Genomic DNA, 16,006 nt, shown 5'->3' with positions numbered 1-16,006 from the left:
ATGTCATCGTTTAAGAAATGATCCATGTTCTCCTTTGTGTAAGTATTTTGAAGCTATAAATTCTTTGAACATTTTGAAGGGCTTGTTGGGCCTCTAACTAGAGGAATACTTTTTGGGTTTTAGGACCTCTATATTGAACACTTCCTAGTATGCTATCACCTTCCTTGTTTAACCTAATATAGGCTCAGGATGAATTATCCTTGAGGAGGGAATATCCTTGCATGTGATTCATGTACTTGTGAGAATGCAATAGATGAAAATAAAGGAGATCAAGTGATGAATTTCCTTTATAACCATTTGAGGAGAAGTGTTTCGTCCTTGATGAATATTTGATTCCTTTTCCTCCTAATGATATAATGATTTGCTAGTGAAAATGCAATATAATGATGTGCTTTATTATTTCTTGTAGACCATCTTGATGCATTTTTTTGTCGGTGTCCTTGAGCCAAGACTTAAAATCCTGAATTTGGTTAAAGTTAAGTTTAATAGATAATCCTGCAAAGCAACTTCACCTTACAAAAGAACATGTAACAAAGATGTAAGTAGACTTCATTTCATGAAAACCAAATGTACATCGATTGGAATTGGCCAGATCATGCTTTTGAAGGTGTGACTAGCAAAGAGAGCATTGTTTAGAAGCTTCCATATAAACAAAAAAACATGTAAAAGTCAAAGAAACTGACCATATGAATTTCCATGAACTCTTTGTGGATATTGATTGATAGATTTGCCTGAAAATCTTATATCCATTCTTAATCATGTAATCACTTGAATAGCTTTTAGTTTTAGTTTTTGGGAGTTGTGACTAACTCCAAGTACTTAGTTTCAAATTTAGTTTAAATGACACGTGGATTTAGATGATACTCCTCCAATCCTAAATATAATACCCATTTTGTAATGTAAATTACATTACAAAATAAGTCTTATCTTTAAGACTGGATGAGTGCTTTTGACTATTAAGGGCTAAGCCCTTGTTTTGAAAAGACCTGATAGAAACAAGTGATTAAATGTTTTAGTGTATGTTTGGGATGGCATTAACAAGTTTCAGAAGTCAATTGAGATTAAAAAAAAAAAAAAGGGAAGAAGCAAATTGGATTATAAAAAATATGCTTGACATCGTTTTGAGAGCAATTGCCTTTTTGTCCAAACATCATTTTAAAGTTAAAGCAAGTCTTTCTAGCTTCTGTTTTTTTTTTTTTAATTTTGTCTTAAAATTTTTGAATATTTTAAAATTATTTTTTAATTTATTATCCAAAGAATTTTATACCAAACTGACTTTTTTATAAAAGCCTATTCAAACATAAATTACTCTATATTAATGGATTTTTTTTACCCCAAATTCAGTTTGCAAAAGTGACTAGAGATAAAAGTTATTACTTTTATTAATGTTAATCTAAACAAATAATTAGCTATTTGGTATGTTGTGAAGAGTTGTTGGGCTAAGCCCATATTTATATATTTTCCTGTTAAATTGAGATGTTGAAATTTATTAGTTATTATATTGGATTTTTGTCTAGGCTTATGGATTGCTGATTTGTCGTTTGGGCGTCAAAGGGCCCTAAGTCCCCACAATGTTTTAAGTTTTTGTTTGTCATGTATACAAGCATAGTATGTTTCATCTGATCAAACCTAGAGATACTTCCGCTAAACCTAAACTCGTCGAGTTACTAATTATTGTTCTAATCACAGCCATAGAAATCAAAAACAGTTTAAATTTTTTTTAAAAAAGAAAAATGCATGACTCTAAAGTCAAAAAGTCCCTTATATAATGCTTTTTTATCGTTCCCTTGTGCTCACATCCCTTTGTTTTAGTTATGAAGAAAAGATTCCGTTTGTTTTGAATAATGGTCCCATCTCTAGTAAAATAAATAAACAGAATAAAAGAGAACCTGCCAATAAGAATTTATCCGGTTGTTAAAGAGTCAACTCATGTCCATGTAAAGGCCGTTTTGATAAGTGATCTGTAAGCATCTTTGTAAATACCTTATTAGTAGGTGATTCGTAACTACTTTTATAAATGCTATTTAAACTTAAAAATATGTCCTGATTTTAATAAGTTTTCAAAACATAACTCACCTGGACTCTTTAGAATCAAAGAATGAAAGAGAAGCCAAAAGCGGTTGCACACAATGGATGCAATAAAGTCCAAAGACCCCTGGTTATCAAAAGTGGAAAAGCAAAATTTGGGAGGAAAAAATATCACGGCAAACCTGTATGTATATTTTCCTTTAATGAAACCAGCCCTCTATAGTCCATACTTTTTGATGAACTACAGTCCATGCTATAATTGTATTTTGTTTTCGATGCTGATGATAATTTATTTTCACGATTTATTATTTAGTTTTTTTATTTAGAAACATATACCCAAAAAAAAAGAAGAAGTTGGCCTAACCTAGATCATGTTGATTTTGCTAAGGTGGATTTAGCAGCGTTAAGTTTTTCAGATGACTAGGTTAAAATATGCTGACCTTAGAAAAATTATAAATCCTTCAATTAAAAATTTTTCCAGATTGAAAAAAAAAAACAGAGAAAAAAGAATTTCACTTCCCTACAAAACACACATTAGAGGGATAAGGACCTTAGAGAAGCATTAGAATATTGAATCTTAGCAAAATAAACTAAATAAACTACCTATGTAAATTATTACCTCATTAATATAAAAATTAGATAATTAATTTATAAATATTAAAAAAATTAATAAATTTAATTATTTATAATAAATGAGTATTGTCTTCTCAAAATATTATTACTAATTATATGAATTGGAATTATCTTTGATTAAAACTTTTTATCTAATCATTGTAAGAGTTAATTGAAGGCAAAATAACTAAATATTGTAATAACACTTGGTCCTTAAAGCGAAGATCTAATTTCCTTTATATATATCTGGTATATGTTAAAGCACGCATCCTCCGCTTCATTCTTATGGCGTCTCTGAAAATACAAGAGCTCTGCAGAATTGCTCCGCCACCATCTTCACCGAAGTCCTCCTTCTCTCTCACCTTCTTCGACTTGCTTTGGCTCAGACTCTTCTTCTTCTCTCTTCCTCACTTAAGCCCTTCTTCCTTCTTCGATTCCATCGTTCCAAAGCTCAAACGCTCCCTCTCTCTCACTCTGCAACACTTCCTTCCTCTCGCTGGAAACATCGTTTGGCCCTCCGATTCACCCAAACCCATCGTTCAATACACTCCTGGATATGCCGTCTCTCTCGCCATGGCCGTTTCCGATTCTGATTTCAACCATGTCTTGAACAAATCCCCTCGTGACGCCTCACAATCTCGTGCTTTTGTTCCCAACTTGGATTCTTCTGATTCATTCGCTTCTGTTCTTTCACTGCAGATCACTCTGTTTCCCAATAGTGAATTTTGCATAGGCATGAGTTCGCACCATGCTTGTTTAGATGGTAAGTCAGCGACTATGTTCATGAAGGCCTGGGCTTATCTATGTCGAACAGAAGCAGAGAACGAATCTTCTGGTTTTCTTCCTCAAGAACTACAACCATTCACAGAAAGAGAAGTTATCATCGATCCATGTGGCATTGACATTACATACATTAATGGGTGGTCAGGTTTAGATCCCACTCATCAGGCTCAGAAGAGCCAGCCATTGAGCTTGAAGATTCTCTACGACGTGTTCCCGCTTTTAGTGGACCACTCTGCTCGAGCCATATTCGAGCTCAAACGCTGGGATATAAACAAGATAAAAGAAAGGGTTTTGCAGAAATGGGAAAATTCCGAGACCAAAGAAGAAAAAGAAGACTCAACACTTTCAAAGCCTCAAAATTTATCAACCTTCGTCCTTACAACTTCTTATGTTCTGGTTTGCCTTGCCAAGGCCGTTGAAACAACTGGCGAAAACAAGAGAAGGAAACTGTTATTCTGCTTCCCAGCTGATTGTAGGGCCAGATTAGAGCCTCCAATCCCCGAAACCTACTTTGGTAATTGTGTGATGCCTCAGATACTTGAAATACAGCCAGAAAACATAAAAGATGAGGATGGGTTAGTCATGCTTGCCAAGAAAATACACAGAAAGATAAAGAAAATACAGAAAGAGAAAGGGGCGCTTGATGGAGCAGAGACACTGTCTTCTGGGTATTCTTTGCAATCTGCAGAAGGAATCGAAGTTCAGTACATAGCAGTAGCCGGGTCGACCCGGTTCGGGGTTTACGAGACTGATTTTGGGTGGGTAAGGCCTGAGAAGGTGGAGACAGTTTCAGTTGACAGAGGTATAACAATGGCGATGGCAGAGAGTAAAGATGGTGATGGTGGTGTCGAAGTGGGACTCGCACTAAAGAAGCGTGTGATGGATCAGTTTGCTTCCTTGTTTGCAACAATGATTGCATCTCCTTGATGTCAAAATATCATAATTTGAAATCTGGCAATTAGCTTAATTTTCAAAAGCATTAATGTTGTGCTCAATAAACTTTGAATTCATCTTGGACCAAAAAAAAAAAAAAACTTTGAACTCGTCGGGAGAATTAATTATATTCTTAGTAGAAAGATGAAAAGAGCGAGAGAGAAACAAAACAAGCTTTATATATATAATATAGGGATAATTAATCTTTTAGTTTTTATAGTATTAACTTGTTTGTAACTCAGTCTTTATATTTTAACTCAATGCAATTCAGTCTCTATAATTTTAACTCTATTATAGCTTAGTTCTTAATTAAAATGAAAACAATTGCGTGATGCCTCAGATAATCGAAATACAGCCAGAAGACTTGAAAGATGAGGATGGGGTAGTCATGGTTGCTAAGAAAATACACAGGAAGATAAAGAAAATAGAGAGAGAGAAAGGAGCGCTGGATGGAGCTGAGACGTTGTTTTCTTGGTATTCTTCTTTGCTAAATGATGAGGAGAAGCAAGTTATGGGTATAGTAGTAGCCGGGTCGGCCCGATTCGGCCTTTATCAAGTGGACTTTGGATGGGGAAGGCCTGAGAAGGTGGAGAAAATTTCAGTGGACAGAACTATAACGATGGCGATGGCAGAGAGTAAAGATGGCGATGGCGGGGTTGAAGTGGGACTCGCACTGAAGACTTAACTGACGGATACTCATCGCACTGATAAGTAGCATGAAAAACCTAAATCTTTCAAAATCAGATTTAATAATCAGAGATTTAAAATTTTGAACTAATGAATTTTAACTAAAAAATTAGTTTTTAAAAAACTTACAGTTAAGAAATTATATTTATTTTAGATTATGTACTTCTTAAAATGAAAACAATTTTTGAAAAATAAAAATATTAATAATTAAATCTTGATCGTCCATATTAAATTTAAATGATTGAGATTTGATGAGCATCACAGTAGTTATCACTATGATGAGCACTGAAACTAGTTCCGGTTCCCACCTGCTGTGTTTTCATTTGAAAAGATATTATTCCTCCAATCCTTAATATAGAATCTATTTAACTTATATAATTAGATTAAGAAAAATAGGTAAGTTAGTTAATTATGAAAATGTGACATGTTTTTTCTAAAGTATCATAATATCTTTTTAATATCCTCCTCCTCTCTTCATTGATTATGGTGGAAGAAGTATTAATGGGGATAACTTAAAAAAAATGATGAATGTGATAAATATATTTTATATTTAAGATCAAGATTTATTCAATAATTAGGTCTTATATTAAATACAGAAGAAGTACGTTTTATCTACACATGCATTTGCAAGCAGCAAATTGAAGTCTCCTGCGTGAGTTTTAAAATGAATAAAAAAACAGATTTATAGACCATTTAAGAGTTGTTTGGTTTCTTGAAAATAATTTTTTATTTTTAAAAGGAAGAAAAAAAAAAAAAAAGTTTGTGACCAAAAACCAAAAAAAAAATTATTATAATTTTTTTTTAGTTGGTTATATTAAAAAAACCATAATATGTTTTTAAAATCTAAAAACTAAAAAAAAATATAGATTTTTTTTGAAATATTCTTTTTTTTCTCACCCACCACCTGCTACATATCCGACTACCACCTACCAAATATAATTTTTTTTCAAACGTGAATTTTTTTAAAAATAATTATCTAAACATATCTTTTTGTCTCTTTATTCCAAAACTTGCAAAAAATAATTTCATAAATTTGTTTTGAGAACAATAAAAAAAACAAAAATAACACGCCCTTAATTTTTCTACCATGACTCACACAATCATTACATTGCTATAAATATAATAATATCTTTGTAGATATATATATATATATCTCATTATCTCCTATAATCTTCAATATCTTCTATTATCTCTATATCACACAATTATCTCATATTATTATTTAATCTGTAGATTCTATCAAAGATGTAAAACTGTGCCTATAAATAGAGGCCATGTATAATGTATTGAGCACTCTCTTGAATGGAATGAGAAATACTCTTTCTTGTTGATCCTCTCTTCCTCTGTATAATTCTTCTCTACATTTCTTTTTTATTTAAAACACGCTATCAGCACGAAACTCTAATCAAGGTGTGTATGATATACATTTCTACCCTAGTATAATTTTAGAACATCATGTCTATTATTTTTCTAGAGTATCTCTTACTCTGTTCAAATAAAAATATCTCAAACATCAATATAATGTGTTTTAGAGTATCTGTATTCCTATTCAATTTTAAAAAGATTATCGACCGTTGTTTTAAACATTAGGTTCTATGGCTATGATTGGAGATTTTGTTTTACTTTTTAATGCCGCAATTTAGTTTTGATATAGATATTATACCTTCTGAACTAATTATGATGAGAGGATTTTCCCCCCTCTATTTCTTGTTGACTTGACGTCACTATTTCGATGGAACTCGAAGTTCCAATAGATATTAACAGTATCCTTAAAGAGTTACTATCTAAAGTTAAATAGTCAGAAGCCATATAATTCTAAGTTTTCATCTCATTGTAATTAAATAGCCAGAAGCCATATAATTCTGATTTTTCATTCTTTTCAAATTAAATGGCTAAAAGCCATATGATTTTGATTTTCTATATTATAGCCAGAACTTATACAACTTTGATTTTTTTTTTTTAATTTTATGGCTAGAAGCCATATATACATATGGCTAATTCTCTATTTTTTTTAAATGACTTGAAGCCATATATATTTGATATTTTATCTTATTAAATAACTAGAAGTATTTAGGTATAAATTTTCCATCTTATGGCTAGAAGCCATGTATATTTGATTATTGTTATCTTATTAAATGGCTAGAAGCCTTATAATTTGAATTTTCTATTTTATGACCAGAAGGCATATATATTTAATTTTTCTTTTTCTTATTAAATGGCTAGTTGCCATATAACTTTAATTTTCTATCTTATGACCAGAAGCTATATATATTTGAATTTTTTATCTCATTAAAAGGCTAGAAGCCATATAATTTGTATTTTCTATTTTATGGCCAGAAGCCATATATATTTAATTTATCTTTATTGATATATATCATGTTGAATTTTCTATTTTATGCCAGAAGCCATATATATAATTTTTATATATCTTCTTAATGGCTCGTATCCATATAACTTTAATGTTCTATCTTATGGCCAGAAGTCATAAATATTTAATTTTTTTGTTATTTTATTAATTGGCTAGAAGCCATATAACATCAAATTTTTATCTTATGGTCAGAAACCATATATCTTTATTTTTTTTATTTTGAAATTAAATAGCTAGATGCCATGTATCTTTATTTTCTTTATTAAATGGCCTGAAGTCATATGGTTTTGATTATGAGAAGGATCATTATATGATTTGTTTATAAAAGAAAAATTATGACAATTAGAATTATAAATAATATAGCCCATAAAACTAATGACTATATAGTGAGTGATGTGTTCGTAAAAGAGTTTATCTTTTCTCTTTATTTTATGTTACATTGAATTAATTTAAAATTTAAGTTTTATTCTTATCTTATTCTCATATATTCTTGACATTCAATTTGATATTTATTAATATTATAATTTCTTATTACTAAATGGCCAGCAGCTATTACACTCATGTTATTGAATGATATGAAAATAATAACTTATGATATTTTTAAAGCCCTGAAGTCTTATGGTTCAAATATTAAGGAACACAAATTATGTTTAAAATATACATATTTACTATATATAGTCTTGAAGACTAATGACTTATAAATAGCTTTGAAGGCTTATGATTTAAATCTTTATAGCTATATAGTTTGATTTTAGTCCTTATAGATCTTTTCAAATTTTTGTTAGATTTATAAATTTATGAATAAATTTTGAAGCATTACATAATATATACAAATAAGTGAAGTTTTTGAATAACAAAATATCCAAAAAAATTTATGTTTTGAAAAAAGAATATACTTCATACTTTGAAAAAGCATAACAAGAAGTAAAGTATATCATATAGTGAAAAAAATAATATATGTTAGTTCCTGAACAACTATATATAGCATTTTCTAAAGAACTATATATAATCAAAAAATTGATATAGTTCTAGAAGAACTAATAACAAAAGGTTGATATAGTTTTTAAAGAATTAGTAATTGATAATGAAAATTATGACCAACAAACACATATATTAGAATATTTGTTTATCAAAGGGTTTTAAGGTAATATCACAATTGGATTGAAATTCATTATTATATCTGAATTAGGAAGCATTTGGATTTCCAATATGTTATTAGCTTATTACATGCTATTCACTCTATTTGAAATATAGAAATAAGAAAAATATATTTATATGACTTACACTTGAAGAGGAGATTGTTGAAATACAAATATGAATTATGTTGGATGGAATTTGTTATTATTAATATTAATATCATTCCTTATATCTTATATTCCTTTTGAAAAAGACTCCAGAAGAATCAGTAGCACTCAACCTTCCATGACTACACAAGTTTTTACTATTGGGTAAAAGATGAAAAATAACGCTCTAGAAGAGCTATATCATGATTTATTATCCTGAAGATAAAATCCATAATTGATAGCATATTCCTTATAAAATATTAAGGTGAAAAAGAATAATATGACATGGTAACAAGAAGTTTACTAATAATTGAGAATAATTTTACAATAAACCAAAAGATTATACATTTAGAGTTTGGCATGACCGGTCAGATCATCCCAGATCATAATAGTGCAAAATATAATGAACAATGTGCATTGTCATTTATTAAAAAACCAAAAGATTCTTTAAAAATGATATATAATTCAAGAATTTTTATGTGTTGTTTATTTTCAAAAGATTTAAATAAGAGAACATCACTAGCTATACTCAAAATCAAATCCATTGTAGATTTATAATGTATCAACTTTATATATGGGCCCATTTAGATACCATGTGGACCAAAGTAATGCTCTATAAGTGAAAGATGTATCCATAAAATGGTCACAAGTGTTTATGATCAACTTACAACCTGAAATTTGCAAATATGTTCAGATAATTAGATTGAGTACATAAGCTCTTGATTATGAAATCAATATGATTCTCGTTGAGATTGTTAGTAATTTTTCCTCATGTTACTGATGATTATATGCTTAGTAAAAGCTTCCATAAGTAGCTACATCAGATTTATGAAAAAAGAATTCCCATTTGAGTATTGGAATGATTGATTTTATATATTTTTGCACATAAATGCATCAAGCTAATAATATATTGTGAATTCTCTTATTATAATTGGCTTTTGGTCAAGAGTCAGACATTTTTCATCTTAGAGTGTGTAATATCTATTATTCCACTGCAGTACTGCGTATGAATGGATATTAAAAGTAAGTTGGGATCACTTTTGGATAAGAATCTCCTTATTCTTGTTTGTCTCTAAATGAAACAAAATAATGTTTCTAAAAGAGATTTATAGATTTGGGAGATCTACATTACATGTTTCCAATATGAGGGGGAAATGTGTAGCTGGAAAAGAAAACACATGGAATATATTTTCACTATCAAATATAGATTCTCAAATATAGTAGTATGAACTAGAAGTTCATAAAGTATTGCATTCGTAAAATATTACTAATATTTGCCGGATGCAATTACTGACCCCAATGAGAATTCTTAATTCTTATATTCCAGCTAAAAGTTCTCTATTTTTAAGACATGCTAAAAGCATGAGAGTATGAGTGGTTTCACAAGAAAAGAAAAAGAAGCAAATGATCATGATGGTCATACTAAGGAGGCATGAATTGTAAAAGAGATTAAGACACAACTATTTGACCCTTGAAGAGGTTTAAGTGTCTGAAAGTAATAAAAAGATCTCGATATGTTGTGTCATAAAAGAAAAGGGACCGATAAAGGAATAAAATTGTTAACAATAATTTTATTGATGATATCATGTGATCAAATGAGGATCTTATATATAAATAGACAAAAAATGGTTAGCCAATAAAAAAGAAAAGACGCAATGTAACAGGGATTTGTGTATTCCTGGCCTATGCACTTGAAGTGTAATGCTAGTATTATATAAATAGGTATTTGTACAATATAAAGAGAAATAAAGTATTGTAGTGGATTAAATTACATGTCTTATCAATCTGGCAGTCTGGTAATAAATAATATTTTTTCATGTGCATCGTAGAAATATATAACTACAATGTATAACTCATTTTATAGTGAAATTATATGTGAATCCTAGAAGGATTCAAATCTTGTATAAATTCAAACGATCTAATACATGAACAGATCTGAATCATAATGTATGAAAATCCTTGAAGGATTTGAGTTTTTAGAAGCATACAATTATGTTCTCAAAAACACTATTCAATTAAGTCTCTATACGAGGCATATGTGGTTAATATCAACTGAAGGAATGATGTAAACATATTCCAACTTGTCTATTTGTGAAAAGATTTAAAATGAGTTTGTTATCAGTACTATTTATGATGATAGCATCGAAACTCCTGATGAGTTTTCAAAAGTTACAAATTACTTAACGAAAAAGTTTGAAATGAAAGCTTTCGGAAGAATATATATAGATAAGTCACATCTATTATATGTTTTGGCAGTTACAAGATCTTTATATACGGATTAAAGATCGATTTAGACCTCCAGAAGATAATGACTAAACACTTGGTCCAAAAGTACCACATTTTAGTGTCACTGAAGTATTTATATATCTATCTAGCTATACAGAATCTGAGCTATCATTTGCTGATCAGCATGATATAGCTCTTTATCAACATGAAGATGTTGGAATGAAGTTAAAAATATTCTTCATTGCTTTAAGGATACCGTGGAGGTAATATTATTTTAATTGAAGGTACCCAAGACTAATCTTAATAACCATATAGATAAAGTATTCTTGTTTGATTCTCACGTCAAGAGATCATAGTATGATCCACATGTGGGTAAATCATAAAAAGACTATTCGTCTGATGATTTTCAAAAGATTATGAAATTCATATTTGAAGTTTTTATCTCACTACAATATTTGAAAGGCTTGTTCGTTATATTAGACTTTGTAGGCTCAAAGATGTCAATTGATATTGCCAAAAAGGGAAATTGATACATGCTATACTCTTTTTTTTTTTGTCTATGGTTTTGTCCCACTGGGTTTTCCTAGCAAGGTTTTTAATGAGGTAGTATTGCATAATGTATCAATGAATAATGTACTCTTTTTCTTTCACTAGGTTTTTGTCCCACAGGGTTTTTCCTAGTTGAAGTTTTTTAACGAGGCACATTCATATATATTGGACATCCAAGAGAGTGTTATGAATATAATAATATCTTTGTGGACATCTATATATCTCCCATTATCTCCTATAATCTTTAATATCTTCTATTATCTCTATATCCCATAATTATCTGATATTATTATGTCATGTGTAGATTCTATCAAAGATGTAAAGCTGTGCCTATAAATAGAAGTCATGTATAATGTATTGAGCACTCTCTTGAATGGAATGAGAAAAACTCTTTCTTGTTGATTTTCTCTTCCTCTGTACGATTCTCCCCTATATTTCTTCTTTATTTATAACGTACTTATTCTCTCACTCCCATTTTTTTCTCACAAATAAAAGTGTTTCCAAAAAAAAATATTTTTGGATATATTTATTATTTTTAATTAATTTTTTAAAAATATGGAAAATCGTTATCAGGTCCCAAGTGAAAAATATAATAACTACAAATCACAATAACAAGTAAATAATTAAGAATTTGTTATTATACTGAAATTTGTCATTCAGTAGTTATAAAATTTTATAGAGATTATAGTTCTCCTTTTATGACCATACAGTAATTTCCGTCAAAAAGATCTGTGGACTTGAATTATATTGGGGGCTGAGCCCTTGTTTTGAGAAGACTTGATGAAATGAAAATAAGGTGGTGAATGTTTTGTTAAAGCAATTTGACGTACTGTTGGGTTGGGGCATATTTATGTGGTTTTCTGTTAAACTGAAGTGATGTGCTTTAGTTGTTAGACTGGAATTTTTCATCTAGGCTTGTGAAATGTTGATATATAGTTTCGGCCTCAAAGTGCCATAAGTAGATGTGTAATTATGTAATTAATTTGAAATCCTCGCTAAAAGAAGTGTCCACATTTAGTGCCTAACAGTGTCTCGAATAGAATTACCTTCAATAGGATGATATCTATGCTTTAGCAATAAATAAAAAAAATTGAAATCCCAATGTGTTGTACCAACATTGTTAAGTTTGTACCATCAAGTTGGTTATTGAAATGGTAAGTAATCTCATCTCTGCAAAAAGAAAACACAAATTCGAATCCTGAAAGGCACACTTATTAGGAAGGTTTTAACTTTAACGCTTTCAATATGACAAAGATTAGTCTCAAATCTAAAGTAATTTGAAGATACTTTAACTTATACACAAAAAAAAACAGTACCTCCTATTCATAATATAAGTCACTTTAATTAATTCATCCATATCAAGAAAATGGTAGTTAACTAGTTAAATGTGTTCCAAATTGAAATCTTTTTTCCAACTTTACCCATGTTAATAGAGGTTGCGAAGGAGAAAGAAATATATATAAAGAGTTACATTTAAACATTAATTGTAGGAACAAAATTGATAAATAAGCATTGATTACTCAACAATTGACTTATATTTTAGATCAAGTCATTCTTCTAAAAGTGGCTTGTATCGTGGAGCGAAGGGAGTATACAATAGGGGTGGTGACACTGCAAGTTGGCCTGTGGCAAATTAGGGTTAGATTGTGGAGGTTAAAAACGTCCGTGTGATAGCAGGCTAGTTTTAGTTAACCCTAACCTATCATGATGGGTTGGTAGGTTGGCCTTATTTACTTTTTTATTTTAAAAAATTTTTGGTTTCAAAATTTTTTCCTTATACAATATTAACAAAATGCAATGAAATTTTTTTCCTCGAATACTTGATTGAAAACATCAAATAAATTATATAAGTATTTTTTATTTCTTAAATGGGATATAGAATATAATAATATAATTATAATAATTAATAAATTGAAAAAAAATAAATGTAGCTTAGCTTGTGGGTTGTGGATCTAACGATGCGAGTTGAAAACTAACGTTTGCTAGTAGGTTCACTTTTCGCCAATCTTAGCTAACATGTTACTAGCTCTATATACAAGTATAACATATTTTCATATATAAGATCAAACCAAAATACTTCCACTAAATTTCACAGTTACTCATTATGGTTTTACTCATAGCCATTGAAATTAAAAACAGCATCATTTAATCCTTTTGCCATGTTAAATATATACATATATGACATAAAGTGCAAGGCTCCCGAAGTCCCTTGAATAATGATCGTTCATCATTCCCTTGTGCTAAAACCCGTTGTTTTCGCTATTAAAAAAAAGATTCCATTTGTTTTGAATAATAGTCCCATCTCTAATAAAAATAAGTAAATAGATAGAAAGATAGATAAAATAATAGACAACCCAGAGGCGGTTTCAGGCGGCTGCCCCTGGTGGATGACAATGTGTGCATTGAAAAGTCCAAGGCCCCTTGCTATCGTTGGCAGGGAAAAAAAAAAATGCCCCTTGTTATCAAAAGTAGAAAAGCAATTTTTTTTTTATTTAAATCATGTGGTACTATGTGCTTTGGTATTTTGGTTTTTATTCTTACTATTTTTAGTTCTTAATATAAGAACTAGTTAAGAATTAAATTTGATTCCAAATATAATATCTCAATTCACTTTGTTCTTCAAATTTATAATTCATTCTCCAAAGTATCCCTACTGATTACATATATTAAGAGAGTTATATATCCGAAATTAATAATGATTAAACGGATACTTTAGAAAATTCAACTCATATTTATTACAAATGACCAACTTAACAAACTTTCCTAATGTATTCAAATTAATTAAGTAATTCTTATAACTGAAGCTAGTATAGTTTGTTCTCATGACTTTTATTTTATTTTGTTTATTTGTTTTATTCAAAATATTAGAGTTTGCTTGGTTTCTTGTTTTGCAAATAATTTTTTTGTTTTTTAAAAATACAGTAATCTGATTTTAAAAGGCAAAATTACAACAAAGTCTCTTAAAATCATCAAATTATTCTGAAGTCCCAAAGGATCTCATTGCAAGTGAATTCATTTGTTTAATTATCAATTTCTTTTTTTAAAAAAAGTTTGTATTGACAGCTGAAAGAGTAGTCTTTGACAACTCAAGGTGTAAGGATTAACAACTATCCCAACAGGTATTGACAACTCATACATTACATTTTGTGATGTGTTGAAAAAAATATGTTGTCAATACCTGCCATGATAATTGTTAATCTTACACCTTGAGTTGTCAACGATTGCTTTTCAGTTGTCAATGCAAACTTAAAAAAAAAAAGAACAATTTCATAATTAAGCAAACAAAATTTATTACAATGAGATCCCTTGAGATTTCAGAATAATTTGATTATTTTAAGGGATCTTTTTGTATTTAATTCTCTTAAGTAGGACCTTATTGTAATTTTTTCTTTTTAAAAGCTAAAAAACCAAAACAACTCTTGTACTTTTTTTTTGTTTTTATTTTTCTGCTTTTTTATTTTTTGTTTCAAAAGTTAGAGAAATCTTCTTTTCTTCTCACTTATTATTCATCACTTATCACTACTAGTGACAACTGCCATCTACCAAGTGATATTTTTTTAAATAGGATTTTTTTAAAAATTATTATCCAAACAATTTTTTTACTTTTTAAACTTGTTCTAGAAAACAATTTTATAAAATTATTTTGAGAACAAGAAAACAAAGAATAAAAATAAACGGAACATTAGTCCCTTTATTTAAAAGCATACTCAGAAGAATTTTATCTTAGTCATCACATGACTAATATAAAATATGTTGACCGGAGGAAAATTATAAATTGTCTAATAAAAAATTTGGTCGGATTAAAAAAATTACACTTCCTTAAAGCATACAAGTGTGATAGAGAATTGAGTTAGAAAAGCATTAGATCATTGTATCTCAACAAAATTAGCATCTCATTTGTGGCCCAGCATACAGTTCTCTTCGGTTTTTTTTTTAAATAAAGAAACTAATATTTCAGACAAACAAATAAAACGGAAGAAAAATTATGAATTTGTTACTAAGGTAAAAACAAAATACGATTGAAATATAGAAATATGATGAATCAATTTCAGTGTTCATCATAATAACAAACATCATAATACACATCAAATTTTAACTATTCAAATTTAATATAGACAGCTGAGATTTAATATTTAATTATTTTACATTTTAATGGGTACATAATCCAAAATAAATATAATCTCTTAATTGTTATTTTTAAAAATAATTTTATTTAAAAATTAGTAGTTAAAAATTTTAAATTGAAACTATTAAAACTAATTTTGAATGATTTAGATTTTACTATACTGTTGAGTATTATGATCTCATCATTGCAATAAACAATGAAACTAGTTTGCGAAAATCTGAAGGATATTTTTTGAACAAAATAATTCTAAACAGAAGAAAAATTATGAAGACATTACTAAGGAAAAAACAAAATACGATTGAAATATAGAAATCTGAAGGGATATTTTTCTTAAAAAATAATTCTAAACCTCCTTGTTAAATACATAGAACTCAGTGACTCCCCGTTATCAACCTCCTCTGCTTCATTCCT

The 16,006-nt window shown here is 29.2% G+C and overlaps 2 protein-coding genes across 2 annotated transcripts; both read left to right on the top strand.

Moving 5' to 3' along the window:
- The first annotated feature begins 2,925 nt into the window (after positions 1 to 2,925).
- LOC114761068 (phenolic glucoside malonyltransferase 1-like) lies at positions 2,926 to 4,352 on the top strand. Its single transcript, XM_028950381.1, has one exon. The coding sequence runs from the start codon at positions 2,926 to 2,928 to the stop codon at positions 4,348 to 4,350; it is 1,425 nt and encodes a 474-aa protein (XP_028806214.1). The 3' UTR covers positions 4,351 to 4,352.
- Positions 4,353 to 4,687: 335 nt separating this feature from the next.
- On the top strand, positions 4,688 to 5,041 carry LOC114761067 (phenolic glucoside malonyltransferase 1-like). The gene has a single exon (XM_028950379.1). It carries the CDS (start codon positions 4,688 to 4,690, stop codon positions 5,039 to 5,041), a length of 354 nt encoding a protein of 117 aa, XP_028806212.1.
- Positions 5,042 to 16,006: the final 10,965 nt, after the last annotated feature.

The sequence above is a fragment of the Neltuma alba genome, unplaced genomic scaffold, assembly GCF_004799145.2.
Source record: "Neltuma alba isolate B1F8T4 unplaced genomic scaffold, ASM479914v2 tig00011069_pilon, whole genome shotgun sequence".
Lineage (NCBI taxonomy): Eukaryota > Viridiplantae > Streptophyta > Magnoliopsida > Fabales > Fabaceae > Neltuma > Neltuma alba.
Note: the sequence above shows the minus strand (reverse complement) of the source record. Positions and strands in the feature narration are given on the sequence as shown.